Source organism: Zonotrichia leucophrys, chromosome 3 (assembly GCF_028769735.1).
Source record: "Zonotrichia leucophrys gambelii isolate GWCS_2022_RI chromosome 3, RI_Zleu_2.0, whole genome shotgun sequence".
NCBI classification, from domain to species: Eukaryota; Metazoa; Chordata; class Aves; order Passeriformes; family Passerellidae; genus Zonotrichia; species Zonotrichia leucophrys.
In genome coordinates this window covers 94,501,119-94,517,509 of record NC_088172.1, presented here as the reverse complement: position 1 = coordinate 94,517,509, position 16,391 = coordinate 94,501,119, and the positions used below count along the sequence as shown (strand labels likewise).

Below are 16,391 nucleotides of genomic sequence, written 5' to 3'. Positions count from 1 at the left end.
GTTTAAGATCTTTCAAAGGAAAGGGAAGACAGAGAGAGAAGGAAAAAGTCGGTCAGTAAGGTTTTAGAAATTCTTTTTTCTTGGCACTCACTGTCTTTCTCACAAAACTTAGAAAAATGGACTCTGTTTTACACATACAACTAAAAGAATACTTTTACAACTCATTACAGGCCTACCATTGTTAGAAAAAAATTGTCATGATTTTTCCTTACTTTTTTTTCCTATGTGAATCTAAATTCTCATCCTGAGTAGGCTTAAATCAATGGGTGGAAATATTTGGTACAACTGGGGTAAGTCTTAAGTTTAAGAATTATTGTAATTAATTTAGAAATCTTAATTAGTTCCCTTAAGAAACATCTATAATATGAGGCTTGTTTTAAAAGTGAGAATGATGGAAACTTTTTGTCACACAATTCAGGGAAAACATGGTGGCTTTTGTCTCATTACATTTGTTAATGCTTTTTGATTATGAAAGACAAGAAAAAAACCTCAGCCATTTAAAAAACTATGTCAAACATGCTAACAGCAGCTTTTAACAAGATTAAGAAATCCTTCCAAGCAATGGGAAGGATTAAATGTGAGTCAGGTTCAACAGAATCACCCATGGCTCCCTCCCTTATTTTTAATGCACATGATTTATAAGCTCTGTGTGTCTTTAGCAACTATTTATGGTTTAAAAGAAAAACAAATCAATAGAACACTCAAAAAAAAATTATTGTTTTTTTAAAGCGCCACAAAAAAACCTTTATGTCAAAATGCTCATTTCAAGTGTCTTGTAGAGAAATTCTGGTTCCAGGTAATGGCCTGGTGCAGTTTGACTCAGTGATAGCAAAGTGTTCACAGGGCCCCTTCCTCAAGGATTAATATTTGTAATGAGATAATTTAGCTCACTCAAAAAAGTAAAAACAAAAAAATAGGGACTCAAAGACAAGATTCAACATCCAAGCCTTCTGATGATATTCTTGAGGCTGTTTTCCTCCTGTTGCGCCACAAATAGTGATCTGGCAATATTTCTAGGATTTCTGTTCTAGATGATGAAATTAGTTTACCAGTCCACAGGGACAATTTGGATTGTGGAGTTTTCTTCTGTTTCGATTCCAATAAAGGTGCCAAAGGAAAAAAGGAGATGAATCAGCAACTGCATGAAAAATAATCACAGCTGTGAGAAAAAAGGCATTATTTAGCTCTGGCTTCAGGTCTGTAGAGCTCTTACCCCATGAAGTAGACTATATAAAATGCTATCAGCTTACTTTTGCCTAAGAGAAATACAAAAGCTGGGGTCCTTGGATCCATGAATGGGAGCGTAAATAGTGCCATAAATAGAGTGCTTCTCCTTCAGGGACAAAAAAAGGGTCTGGGCTGTAGAAAGTAAAAATGCTTTGTTGTCCCTTGGTCTCACCAAGCAAGACATGAAAAATAGTGTAGCTGAGAAGGAAGAACCTTTCCCCAGCATGTTAAAAGAGCCCTGGTTAGTACAGCTGGTTAGTACAGCTGGGCCCCCTCATTTCAACACCACTTGAAATACAAAATACTCGTGTCATGAAAAATCAGCATTTCCCATCGCTATCCCCACTCCAACGCCATGAGGAATGTGGGGTCACGAAGTGAAACTTGCAGAGGAGTCATCCCCTAAGAGCCACATGGTTTGTCCCAGCTTTTGGGGCGGATCTTCCATCCAGGGAGCTAGCCTGGGAGGTCTCTGCATTCCTCCTTTTCCGATAAAGGGACGGGCACAGATGTGAGGGCAGAGATGTCTCCAGCCCTCTCCTGCCTGCTGCTGCTGTTCCTGGAGGGCTGCCTGGGATGCCAGCACTCTGCCTGCCACTGCCTGGGCAGGGTCTTCATCTGCCAGGAGAGCCAGGTAGTCCAGGTTCCTCAGGACATCCCTGCCAACGCCACCGAGCTGTAAGTAGGGAGAGGGAGCGGCTGGGAGCAGCAGCCTTGTGGTTGGGAGCAGCACCTTTGTGTCAGGGAGCAGCAGCCTTGTGTTTGAGAGCCTGGCTCTCCAAAGGAGCTGCTGCCTGGCCAGCCAAAGGTCAGGTTTGAGGGAGTCACTTGGGAGACTCCAAGCCGGCTGCTTGCAGAGCACAGCCCTTCCTCTGATGCTCGCTCAATTACACCTTGAAACTCCTCTCCATTTCTCTGATCGTGCTCATTGTGAGGTCTCTGTTAAGAAAGGGTTTTGCACGTTATAATACAAAGTGCAGGCTAAATTTGAGACAAGCATCCTTGGTGCTGTGACAGTAATTTGAAGCATAAAGTCTAAGCTTTCTTTACAGCTTTGCTTTTAGCGCTGTCGGAACGTGCCGAGCAACTTGTCTGCCCCAAACAAGTCGATGATGAGTGTTTGTTTGTACTGCAGGAGCTTTCCAAAGGTTTGTGTTGTTTGCCAAGAAGGAACTTAATGTTTTCCCTTTGAAATCTCAAAGGCATTGCAGAAAGGACTCTGATAAACTTTCAGAGAGGGATCCTCCTCCGCCACAGGAACGGCGTGGCTGTGCTTGGAGAGAGTGAACAATGTGAAGATAGAGGAGGGGTTTTGTCTATCTTAAAGCTTCTCATTATTTTTCATAAAAGTAACGTGAGCAATACAAAAATAACGTGTGGCAGCTGTTTTTCTGTGTCAGTAGCACAGGCAAGCAAAGGAGCTTGCGCCATGGCAAATATCTAACTGCAAGTGATTGTTTTCATTTTAATAGTTTGAAGGCAAATATCACCCTTTGCCAACACCCCCACAGACATCTGGCATTGTTACAACCTAAAGCAAAACCAAAAGGAGTAGTCCTGGATAAAGTCTTTGGTTAATAAGTGGAGTGGCAAGTTTGAAGGGAGGATACAATGAGGAATGATGTGTCACTAGTAAGAAAAATACACCCCCATCCTAATTTTACACACCACAGTAAATCCATGGTCATGATGCCACAGTTTTCCTAGGGTAGAAGTTTTGTTTTCTTCATAAGGAGGGGTTGTTATGCTCCCTGACTAAGCAGACTGCAGGGAAAACTTGAGAGAAATGTCTGAATTAACCACAAAAGGTCAGTAAAAGTTTAAATCATTCTCACAACCAGAGGAAAAACTAATCCATCTGTGATTTAGGTCATCTAAATCTTGAGTGCACTGTGCTCCAGGCGTGTACAGCTAATTTTGTTTAATTTTGCTTTGATTGTTTCTCTAGATTACACAGTTAAGGTCTGCCTTCTAGGGATTAAGCAAAAGTATTTTTTTAATTATTTCTGCAAAGAAATAGAGTATTGCTGAAAAGCACCTGTTAGTAAAGTGGGATTTGTTTTCTCCTTGTTAACTTCTCGAGGGTTTGTTGAGGATGCTAATTTGTGGGTTCTTAGCACGAGTGCTATTCTCTGAAACAGGCAGAATACAACATTAGTGTGACTGAAAACAGCAAACAAATCCTTTCTTCTGCCAGTGCTGTGCAAATACTGGATTTAGAATCTCTCAACTTGACTCTCTTCTCACTTTCTCAAAATAAACCAGCTTTTGGTTTCTCAGGAAGTAATTCAGGTCCCATTCCATCAGTATAGCCCTGGGACTGATTTCAGCATGCCTTAAAAATTTGAAAGCTGCCTAGAGTAGTTTTGAATATACCAAACCTTAGCATTACCAAAGGCAGATACATTAGCTGAAGAGCTATCAAGTGACAAATAAATCTTAGATTTTTCCTTCAGGATCAAAGGGGAACTCTAGAAAAGTGCTTTCCTCTGCATCTCTCCACTGAGTGCCCAGTGGGGTGATTCAGGTGACTAAAATAAGTTTTACTGCTCCAGATGACACTGCAGGTACACTCCTGCTAGCAGGAAAATCTTGCTTTATGTTTTCTCAAAAAGTCCTAATGGGTGAAAAGAGTTTTTTGATCAGTGTACCAACTTTAGCACAAAAGGCCATAGTGTCTAAGAACTCTGTACAGGACACAAGCAGATACTTCTTGCTACATACAGATCATACAAGGTATTTTTTTCACCTAAGAGCTCAATTCTGGGAGTCTGGATGCAGTCTGTTTTATTTATATATAATAAATAAATATAAAGGAGAGGGGTTCATTCAGTACACTTACAGCTCTTCACCTTCCATGTGATCTTGATAACTTTCCTAAGTTATCTCAGAGTCCTTCCCTAGTGCCTTTAGAATGTTGAATAGCCTGCTGGTGAATGCTTTAGAGTGAGAGCAGGAGCCTGATCAGCCTCAAGCACTTCTCCCTTTGCTGTGTGTTCCTATTTCACTACAGCTGTGTCTGAAGTTGGGACCCTGGCATGTAGCAACCAACTTAGACACTTGGTAGGAAAACTCATGACAAAGGCAAAAATAGAGCCCTCCCTAACAATTATCTCTTTGCCATTGCTGAATTTTTGAATTGTTGTCATTTTTTAGTGTTTGAAAGTTGGTCCTAAGCACATCCTGCTGTGAGGGATTTTTTTGTGCTTGGCTTCCCAATAGAGAGAGCTTGGGTTCCAAGGGAAACTTGAGCTCTGCAGTGTGGTGCATGAGATAGGGGTTTGCTCCTGGCTGGACTTAGCAAGGGTGTTGCAGAGGGAAGGCTGGCAGCCTCTCAGAGTGAGTGATTTCAATTTCACCTTGTGGAAACAGAGCAGGGATCAGAATCCACATGCTTCCATCACTCTCATTTCTGCCACATCTACTTTTTCACTTACAGGCCAAAATCTCATGAGAGGATAATCACATCTTGGTTTGTCCATTGCTTTTTGCAGATTTCCAAGCATTCTGCAGCTGCCATGTTCTGAGTGTTTACAGCGGAGGCCATGGTTATTAGCTGCTTTGCTTTATAATCTTTGCCTGGATAGAAGAATTTTTGGTATTTTTTTATACATACCAAAAATGCCTGAGAGATGGCTCTGACTTACAATTTTGGAGTCAATCTATCAGAAACCAGAGTCCAGCAGTTCAGATGGGAAATATAGGCTCACTGGGTCAAGTATTAACAATTATTTGCCTCTAGGGAAGAGAGGAGGGAGTGACTCAGTAGCAATTGCAGGCAGGTTTGCTGCTTGAAGATGTATTCCAGCCTTAAAATCCAGTTTCAAGTTTTGATATCCACCATCAGTAGGATTTCATTTATTCATTAGAGGCCTTGCTTTGTAATGCAAACAAAAATAACATTCTCAGAAGGGATCCTTCTTAAGATTTAACAAACTAAGTAGAAACATTTGGATAGCACCAAGTAACAGGAAAACAGGAAATGGTCTCAAGCTATGCCAAGGGCTTATTAGGTTCAATATTAGGAAAAATTTCTTCCCTGAAAGGGTCATCAGGCGTTGGAATGGGCTGCCCAGGGAAGTGGTGGAATCACTGTGGATGTGGCACTTGGGGACACGGCTGAGTGGTAAACAAGGTGGTGCTGGCTTCCCGGTTGGACTCAATTATCTGGGAGTTCTTTTGCAGCCATAATGATTCCATGATTCTAGGAGGCAGTTTAGCCATTGTCAGAGCAGTTTAGAGCTATGTTATATAGAGTGTTTTCTCCCAAGCATCTGCAAACTATAAACAGCAGGGCTTTTTACTTGCTCGCTGCATAGGTGTTTTTTTTACAATTGCTCAAGGATATTTACTTTAGACTATCAAGTCAAGGCTGAGTAGATGTCTGAGCACTAAAACATCAGCTGCCTAGAAATAGCAAGTCCTGTGCTGTGTACTGAGCGAGTCAGATGTGCTTCCCAGCGACAGAAGCTGCAAATTATGTGAATTGTAGCTGCAACACTGTTACTGACAGCTGCAATTAGGATGTTTCTTTATTCTTTCGCACTTAGAGTTGAAACTACACTGAAACCTGCAAACAGCTACACTTCTTGCTTGGGTGTTTATACTGATGGACTGACCTTAACCTGAGAAAGGCAAGGTGTGAGAGGATGAAGTAAACTAAGGAAATTAAGACTCATGAAGCTTTGAACTCTCTGTGTTGTGGTGATTAATCTTACAGTCAGTCAATAATCCTACTCTTATCTTTTCAGGAATAAGATGAGAATGTTTTCACAGCAGAGCATATTGAGAACGTATTACATGCTGACTAAAGCCTTTTTAATTATTTTAGTTTTTAATTCAAACCAGCTTTGCATCTGTTAGAATTACATTCTTCTCTTCCTGAATTTATGATCAGTTCCTACTTTAATACAGAAAACAACATAGTAGTTGTAAGATTGCTGTCTGTATATCAGTGCAGGGGTCCAATCCTTAGGCTGGATTCTTATTTAACATTTTAATTGGGAGGATAAAAAGAAATGGACAGATCATAAGGGAGGAAAAGAAACAGAGGAAATTTACACAAAAGGATAATAAACTCAGCAGGACAGATCCTTGGCTGGTATAAATGACCAAAGATATATATATTTACAGAAACATTCAATTTCTAAACTTCCAGGAGCTTTTGAACACAGGGAGTTATACTGCACACAATGGAAGTGCCTTGCAGTGCAGTTCTCTGCTGGCTTACTCCTGATGCTATAAAAAAATTCTTGGAGATGGCTCACACCTTACTTATAGGGTCTGCAGCTTGGTGCATGTATGAGAGAGGGATGGCAAAGTCTGGAGATGTATAATTGTGTGTATATATATATATATATGCACACACATGTATGTATGTATGTATGTATGTATGTATGTATGTATAAAATATATCTTTGCTATGAAACTGCATTCACTTAAAATTTAATGACTTGCTAAATCACTGAGCTTTTTGCAGGGAAACAGTGAAGGCCAAGACTTGATTTTGTTTGCATGCAGCATTGGGTGGGTACCAAGCTGATGCCCTTCAATGGGGTCAGCTACAGAGAGATTCTCTCAGTGTATAAATTCTGGTTTTTCCAGCAGTCTCTGCTGTACACATGCACACACACAAACCAGGCTGTGTCACATCCCCACACATCTGAAACCAGGCAAAACGGGCTCCTGGGCTGATGAGCTGAAATAAAGCCTCTCGGTTAGACATTTTAGATATGTTCTGGTTCAGTTCCTACAAAGAATCAAAACGTGGCTAGTGAATGAGATAATAATAAATGTTTTTCTAAAGTGTTGGGAAGATTAAATAGTCATTTGTGGGAGTTACATTTTCTTGTCTCAAATATGGTGTCTTCATCTTGTGTGCCTCCCCATTCAAGTCATTAATATAGTTAAAAACCCAGGAGAGTTTGACAGTAATGTTATTCATGAGATGGGATCTGGTAAATACCGAAGTTAGTGTTGAGGCACAGCAGGAAAAAAAAAAAAGCCCTACTAAGATCTGAAATTAGCAGTTTTAAACTAAAATGTGGTAAAAATGGGGAAGCTGGTTAGCCTAGGGGACACTGCAAAGTAGGGTGGAGGTCTGTCTTTTGCTTCTCCAACGAGAACCTGAATCTCTGAGCAGATTTGAGGAGTCATGAATTCGCTGGTGTCACGCAGCAGTTAATTTACTTTGCTCTGAATGGTGTGTTAGGCTAAACACTTCCACAGTAAGGATGATTTCCTGGCTTCATTTACTCCCCTTACGACAGTTTCTCACAACTCATCAGTTTTCACTCTGCAGAAGTAAAACACTGCATTCCAGACTTTGTTGCCATCTCGTGTCTAATACTGCAATGTATTAACTCCATCTCTCATCCTATGCAGGGACACTTTGGCACAGGGAATCCTATTGGGTATCACTCAAAGATGACTGCTGCTAGCTGGGAGAGCAGAGCATACTCAGAGCTCTAGGGAAATGCTTTCACAAGTTTGAGTGACATTAAAGTGCTTATGTGGCTCAGTCTCAGCTTCAATGAGCTGCCTTCCCTTCCCTCACATAGGAAGTGAGGGTATTTATGAAGAGAGGGATGCAGACGTGTGTGGGTGCCACTGATGCCCTGACCCAGCTGCTGTACTGTAAGAACTACCAAGCCAGGCCAGTTCATCTGTTATCCTTGTATTTGTCCATGCAGTTGTGCTTTCAGCTCCTCAATCACATTTAGCATCTTGGGAATTTGAGTTAATAATTTTCTAGATCAGACACTTAGCAGGTTCATATCAGCATTGCAGTCTTGAAGAGTAAAGCTTATTATCTCCCTCAATATCCCAGACCATGCCACTTAAATAAAAAAAAAAATTAAAAAAAGCTTCTCAAATACTTGATAATCCCAGATAAATTTCTGAGATGATTTCTGGAGAAGAGATCCCCAGTGGGACAGTGCCTGTAAAAGCTGCAAATCACATTTCTCTGGAAGAGTGTCACACATAAATTGTGTCACCTGATAAGCCAGCAGGAGCCAGTCTGCTGTGCCCCTCCAGGGTTTTCTTTGCAGATGCTGAGGGGGTTTCATCAGGCTGACATGTCACTGGAAACACTGCTTGTGTGAGAGCTTAACAAGGGTAACAGGAGAGAGTGGGTGAGGAATGCCACAAAAACAGGAAAAGTGTTGCCCAGAGGAGAGATTACAAGAATATACATCCCAAAGGGAGAGCTGCTCTGACTGCCAGCAGTGTGTGTGCAGGAGGGGGTCCTGCAGAGGCAAGCTGAGTTATCTGCCAAAGAAAAATAAGCAAACCTGTGAGACATCCAGCTGAGGAGCCAAAGAAACCCGTGCAGAGTTCAACATGCCTCACTGTCTCCTCTCCTGCTGGCAGTTTAGTTTAGTTTAGTTAGTTCTGCTTAACTTTCCCAAGTCCTTGTGCAGGCAAGTTAACAGATAATTGGGGTAGGCTCACAGTTAATTTAAATTGTCATAGCTTCATTAACTTCAGTGGAAAGAACTCCATTCATTTTCACCATCTGGCAGTGGGGAGCTCTCTCAGCCATGTGCTGTTCATTTTGGCAGCAGCTGATTGGGAATGAGTGTGTTTGTCTCTGTGTGTCTGTGTGTCCAGTAAACAAGATAGTTTAGGCACATAAGGCAGGTATTATTTTTCATAGCAGTCTATTAGTTTTACACAGTGAGGGGCAAGCACTCTGGTAGAAAAAGCCACTTTTCTTTGTTTAAGACCTTGACCTTTTCAGACAAAAATCTGTAAATTATTTCATGCACTTTGCCTGTGGTTTGATTGGGCTGCTCTTATTAGCAGTGAAATTTAAGTCATTAAAATGAAGCTTATTTCAAATTATAGGTCAGACCAAGCATGGATTTCATGTAAGAGTATAGAAAATTATTTCTTGTAATTGTCTCACGTACACTATAATAAGGAGCCTGATTTCTGCCTTTTACTCAGGTGTAATTTCTTTGATCTTGAGGGTCTAGGGTCAGAAAAGCTTGGAGTTTGTTTACTTTTGCTCGATGTTTTCCTCCAACTATGCTTAGATCTTTCAGGAGCTCAGCCTGGAGGGTAGGGATGCTTTTTATCTCCCACTACCTTATCAAGCCACCTACAATCATTTGCTCCTGGGTAGCTGGAGGAGAACTTACAGACTGTTATTATATGCAGAGGGAGATATGTGTCTGAGTGAAATGAAAACAGCCTCCAACCCAACTCAGCTGAACAAATCCTTGCTTCTCATAAGTGTATTGAGCTTGCTGAGCCTCCCTCTTTGCCCGGACTACCTAAATAATGCTGTATCCTTAAAAGTAACACACTCAGATCTTCCTGTAGATAGGACAGCCTCAATTTTAAGCATATACCCACTGGGTGAGCTGCAGGCTGAAGCTTTCAGCTCTTCTCACTCTCTTATCCATTGAAGAATGCTATTACTGTTCAGCATTTTAACATATTTGCCTGGAAATTCTGGTTTGTGAATGCCTATGGAGCATGATTCTGAGAATGGTCCTATTGACACAAAGTTTCCCCATATCCACATACATGAGGGTGTACTTTCTGATATGAATCCTTCCCAAATACAGCCAGTTAATTGGAATTTATTTGTAAATATTTATTAGTCAGGAATCTGTGAATCTTCAGTGATTTTCCAAAAACACTCTGTGCATAAACATGCAGTGGGGAAAAATTCCAAGTTTTCAGTGTTTCATTCATCTTTTGTTTGAGAGTGGAGCAAGGGGGGAATATACTTTCAAATGAAGATCAGAATATTTTTTTTTAAATTTGAAATAGTAGCACGCAATGAAGGACTGGATGGACTTTGTGAAGATTGGAAAGGAAAGTGGTGCTTGTTTTCTCAGGAGATTTTTATAGTGTCCTATATTTATGTTCCAAATTTTTGGGATACCATGGGATACTTATAAAGACATCTTCCCTCCCTCTTACCCCCAAAACCAGAGTCTACCCCAAGAAGTGTGCCCACACACCTGTGTATGTGCACAGAGTATCTGTGTTTAACTTCTTCCTGCACCAGTTTGACCCAGGGAAAAGGGGATGAGATTGGAAAACACCAGTGTGGATCTATAGCTGGAACTCCTAAAGTGCATTCATAGCTGTAACTCCTAAAATAGCCCTGGCTGAGGTGCGAGAGCAATAATGGTAGGAGGGACCCTCTGCCTGTCCCTTTTTCCCAAAACCAGGAGCAGAAAGAAGTGATATGTGGTTATTTGAGGTTGGTTTTCTTCACTGAAAAGGATGTCACAAAGGCAGGGTAAGAATTATAATGGTTATCTTTTGGACACACCTTTGGGAGCCTTTTAATGGTTTTATATTCTGTGCTATGTCTTGTGCTTAGAAATAATCTCTGGTGTAACAGCCCTGCCTACACTTGGCTTTGAGAGGTTTGGATTTCAGGGCTTACCTTCAGGGTAAGCTTTGATTTCTTTTTTTCACCATCACATGGTATAACCACATTAGGCTGCTGCCTTTAGTAGCCCAGTAGGCATTTTTGAGGCCCAGACCCTTTGTAAAAGGGTTCTGTGGGAAACATTCGTGCCTGTGAGAGCCACAGACATTCACTGAGGCAGGAAAGCACATCTGTCTCCAGCAGTGGAAGCACCACCTGTGCTGCTTCCTCTGTCATCTCCAGCCTCTTCACAGCTTTAAAGGAAAGAACACCAACAGCCAAATCCACTTTTTGCCTCTTGACAACTACTGGGAAGCAATCAATTCTGAAGAGTCTTTCCTTGGAGTCCAGTCTCCCAGCAGGAATATTTGTAGACACACATAAATTTCTGAGCAAGGAAGGTATAACTAGAGGGGCTATAAACCCATGGAAAGACAGTGGCTTGATGCTAAAAAACTTCTCTTGTCCCCAAAGTTTTCTTTGGCCAACAGCACTGCTATGGAAATTTTTGCTTTTCATTTTCGGCAAGTGAAGAGTCATAAAAGCAGCACAGGCTGTGCTAGGAAATGACAGCAGACCAAGAACTGCCTTGGCAGAGCAACTTACTAGGTGAAATTACTGGTTTGGGGAAATACTCGCTGCATCCGAATCCCACGAGCTGCAATTTCCTATCTGCAGTATATTGTTGCCATGGCAGATGAAGCCCAGACCTCATTCTCCAGTCCTTTGAAATCAGCATTAGTGGCCCCTGTGAGGGAATACCTTACAAAAAAATCCAGGGTCTGATTCCACAGGCGTTCATACACATCCTAATTGCTTGCCCAGGCTGCTCCGCTGCTTCCCGGTGGGACAAATCGCAGGTGCAAAAGTACATGTCCGCTCTGATTTGCAGATTCAGGACTTTGTGCTATTGCAGTAGGCAGGAAACAACTGCGGGGAAAAATAAAATGGGTATTCAACACGCAAATGCAATAATTTTTTAAAAGTTTGCATTTGTTTTAAATTTTTAGGGGAGATTTTAATTGTTTTAATGGGCCACGTGGAATTGATAAAACTGTTTTAGGGCTCACAAAGTTTTCTATCTTAACAGATTTCACAACATTCCTGGTAAGTATGTAAACACAATTTTATCCATTACAGTAACAGCAAAGCTATGGGTTGCAAGAGATGAGCAATTTCCCAAGAGTACAGAGTTTAACCCAGTGGTTTAGCCTCACCTTATTCACCAGACTGTTCTCCTATAGCAATATGTTTCCCTTTTCCAAATAGCAAACAAAAAAAAATTACCTCTTGCATATTTGTATTTTTTTCTACTAACTATTTCTCAGCAGAGAAAGTTATAACTCTACTATTTATTAATATCAAGTGAGATGTAAAGTTTCAGGGCTTTTTCCCCTCAAATGCATTTTTATTGACTTGGTACATCTGCATGATCACCTCTTCCACTTTCTTCCTTTCTGTACTTTTCTTGTATCAGTTTCTGTCACTGTATTAGAAGAGCAGCATTTCCCAGCAGTGTTACAGCCAGTAATTTAAAGAGAGCTGAGGTGGAGATTTTGTGAGTATTTCAATTATGGCTAACGGTTGGCTCCGTTATGGTCAGTAGGACTGCCTATGGAGCACTAATTGGAAGGTTCTCACCCTTTTATGAGTTTAATTGCTCTCTGAATATTTCTCCTTAGCTAAAGATCTTCATAAATGCATGAATGTTGCATCCACAGGAATTTTTTTAGTATTTGCTTACAGTATTCATATAACAAATAAACAATATTCTTTGACTTCCTTCATTTCTCTACATGCTATGCTGTGTTATGTCAGCATAAAGAAACACAACGTAGAGAAATTTAGGAAGTCAGAGAATATTGTTTGTTGGTTATATGAATATGGGCCCACACCCCAGAAAGTATGTTGGTTATATGAATATGGGCCCACACCCCAGAAATCATGTTGGTTATATGAATATGGGCCCACACCCCAGAAATCATGTTGGTTATATGAATATAGGCCCACACCCCAGAAATCATGTTGGTTTTTGAACACTTTAGAAATTGGAGCATGTCCATCCTGAGCTTGACAGAGCACTGTACAGGCTGGACAAGGAGCCAGCAGTTTCCATGAAGTTCCCACTGAGGAGAGGATTGATTCCCACTCCCTTGCATGTACTGATGCATGTACTGGTGGGGACAGCGTGCAGCCTCAGGGCTGTGGTCTAGCACCAGCTCAGGCTTTGCCATTTTGTTTGTCTGTTGAGAGGTGTGGACGCTGTCTGGGAGGGACGCTCTGGCGACACTGGGAATCAGAGAGACTGGGTCTTTGTTCAAGGCTTTGAAAGGCTTTGCGTTTTTTTCACCCTGAGTGTGAGGCTGCCAGGGGCGGCCTTGGTTCTAGGTGTGGATTCATCTCTCAAGTGTCCTCCAGGCCGAGGTGGTTATCAGCTGAAACAGGCAATGAGGCAAGGGGCGCCTCAGGAGCTCCTGCTTGCGTCTCCTTGAGGATTTTCTGCATTCCACAGAAAGCTTGTTAACCTCTGATCTGGTGAGGTGGCAGACTGCTATTTTTATTAGGCTGGCTTGCCAGCTAGAGTACATCTCTACAATGCCCATTGTGTACAGGAGTTTATAGATTTCTGTAAAACACCACATGCTGGTATCCTACTTTTATGAACAGCTTTGGGCTTCAGCCTATGTCGCATAGCAACACTCAGGGTTTTGTTAGTCTGAACTCAGGTGATTCAGGATGGCTCTCAATCTTAGAAGCCCAAAAATCCCAGAAGCCTTGAGCTTCAATAAGATGCCAACCGCTTTTCTAAAAATGGCCCAAAGAAGGAAAAAGGTGCACCTAGACTATGTGGAGGTCTAAATTTCACCTTCAACATCAAGTATAGCATCAGTGTAGGAATTTCCATGGCTTTGAGTTCCTCCCTAGTGGAAGGTCTTTTTCCAACCTTTAGTATCTGTATTTCAGCAGCTGCCTAATAGAAGCTTCTGCCCATATTTCCACTGCCAGCCTGCTGAGGAGCATGCTTTCCAAGCTATGCCTAGCTTGCATGGTCACCTGAATTGTCTTTGCCCTTGCTGATCTTATTGAAGAAGAGGTGATGGAAAATACTGCCCGGAAAGAAAACAGTGTCAAACCAATCACTAATCATTCCCTGCTATCTCCATGCTGAAATAGCAATACTCACTGAGAGGCTACTTCTGCCAGATAAAGGATAATCACCTAAAACATCTGTGTGCCTTAGAAGATTACCCTTGAGTGAAGGAGATAGGAAAATCAAAAAGCATAAGCAGAGGCAGAAAATATTTTGATTGTGGCTTTCTATATTTTCAATGCTTCCTGTATGTGATGTAGAAGAGGCTGTCATGCTTAATTTCTTTTTTGCCTCTTACACAGTAAGAACAGTTTTCCGCAGAATAACCAGCCCCCTGAGCTCGTAGATCAAGGTGGAGAGAAAATAGACCCCCTGTAATCCCGGAGGAAGTAATTAGTGTTATGCTGGGCTGCCTGAAAACTCACAAGACTATGGCACCAGATGTGATTCACCCAAAGGCACCAAGGGAGCTGGTGGAAGGGCTCACCAAGCCACTCTCCCTCATTTACCATCAGTCCTGCTTAACCAGGGAAGTCCCAGACAACTGGAGGTTGGACAAGGTAGCATCCATCCACAGGAAGAGCTGGAAGGAGCATCCAGGAAACTACAGGCCTGTCAGCCTGATCTGGGTGGCAGGGATGGTTATGGAAGGGATCACCTTGAGCGTGATCACAAGGGCTCACAGTGTGAGTACATACCGGAGAACTAAGGAACCAGGCCCTGTCAGCAGAGCTTTGGGACAGGCATGTCCTGTCTGACCCAGCTTGGTTGTTATGACCCATGGGGGATGAGGGAAAGCCTGTGGATATAGGATTTCAGACTGTCTGGATTTCAGTGCAGTCTTTAATGCTGTCTCCCACAGTATTCTTCTGGAAAAACTGGCAGCCCATGGCTTGGATGGGTGTACTCTTGGCTGGGTAAGAACAGGCTGGACTCAGGGCCTGGTGGTGAATGGTGCCACACCCAGGGTGCCGAGTGGTGTCCCTCAGGGCTCAGTGCTGGGGCCAGTCCTGTTCAATATCTTTATTGATGATCTGGATGAGGTATCAAGAGCACCCTCGATAACAGATGACCCCAAGCTGCGTGGGAGTGTTGATCTGCTGGACGGCAGGAAGCTCTGCAGGGGGATCAGTACAGGCTGGATAGATGGGCTGAGACCAACATTGTGAAGTTAAGCAAGACCAGGTGCTGGTCCTGCTCTGAGACCACAACAACCCCATGAAGTGCTAAAGAGTGGGGGCAGAGTGGCTGGAAACTGCCCAGCAGAAGAAGACCTGTGGGTGCTGGTTGGCAGCACTGAACATGAGCCAGGCTGTGCCCAGGTGGCCAAGAAGGCCAGTGGCATCCTGTCCTGTCTCAAGAATGCTGTGGCCAGCAGGACCAGGGCAGTGATTGTCCCCCTGTACTGGGCACTGGTGAGGCCACACCTGAAGTGCTGTGTCCATTTCTGGGCCCCTCAGTACACAGAGACATTGAGGGGGTGGAGAGATTCCAGAGAAGGGCAATGGAGAGGGAGTCCAAAAGCAGCAGAGAATATTCTTTTAAACAATGCAGCCTTGTAAACAAAGCCTTGGGAAATAAACATCCTTTACAGCTGTCAAACCCAGAGCAAATGTTCATTTTCTCATTGCCAGAAGCATTTCTTAATCTGAGAAAGTGAGACAGAATGGCTGTGATCATACCTACTCTTTGCACAATCCATTTGCAAGAATAGATATGAATGTCACACTAAAAAAAAAAAAAAAAAAAAAAAAAAAAAAAAAAAGTAGTTCGCTTTTGAGGTGAAATAATCAAAAGGGGTGAAATAACAAGCTCTGAATCTAACCCAACAGGTCAAGGGGTATAAATTAGCAGCACATTTTCTTGACAACGTAATCAGATACAAAATCCATGCATTCTCACATTTTTTTCCAAGGCCAACTTGTCTTTGAAACTTAAAAGACTTTTTGCCATGTAAAACAGAGGGAAAAGATAGGAGATTCTGCAAGGAAGCTGCAATTAGAGTAGAGTAATGTTGCAGACCTTTGAAATAAATCTGAGGGAACACGTAATGATTCTGGAAGGGTGAGTGTGAAACTTCACAGGGACGTTTCAGGTTCAGTGGTTGATGCTGACTGTCATTTTTTCTTGCCCTTAAGCTAAACCAAACATGGTTAACCAAGCCTCTTGCAGCAAATTCTATCAGCTAGATAAGATGTGCAGCACTTAATGTACAGAACGTTGGCTGATTGTGGATGCCGCCGGAGAAGAATGTGAGGCCAACTCATTTTTTTGTTAGAAACTCTGATTGGGACAATTCCATCTGAGCATGAAGAGATTATCACTGCACCACTGATTGATTAACCTCTGTTCTCATTATTCAGGTTTCTGCATGCAATAAATTGTCTGTCCAATACAAATTGAAAAAATCAGTGGAAGAATTCCTATTGATTTCCCTTGGATTGTGTCGTAATATTGGGCCCAGTCTTTTACTGCATTGCTTTAGCACTTGGTCATCAGCACTGAGGTGTCAGCTAACAGAAGCCAAGGATTTGTGGCAATGTTTTTCTCATGTGACTCATGAATGGATGTTTAGAATAAAATGAGAGCATTAGAAATATCCAACTTCTTACACAACTTATACCCTTTAATTACCTTCTCTCACAGCAAGTTATCATTGTTTTTAATTTAGCA

At 42.1% G+C, this 16,391-nt stretch overlaps 1 protein-coding gene across 4 annotated transcripts in view; it reads left to right on the top strand.

Annotated features, from left to right (window-relative positions):
• Positions 1-1,656: 1,656 nt before the first annotated feature.
• FSHR (follicle stimulating hormone receptor) overlaps positions 1,657-16,391 on the top strand; it is an 81,904-nt gene continuing 67,169 nt past the window's right edge. For 3 of the 4 annotated variants that reach the window (XM_064709367.1, XM_064709365.1, XM_064709364.1), the window contains exon 1: positions 1,707-1,905. In XM_064709367.1, coding sequence (XP_064565437.1) covers positions 1,751-1,905 — 155 coding nt within the window. In that variant the 5' untranslated portion in view covers positions 1,707-1,750. Of the gene's footprint in view, positions 1,906-16,391 lie in introns of all 4 variants that reach the window. The other variant, XM_064709366.1, reaches the window with a different exon arrangement.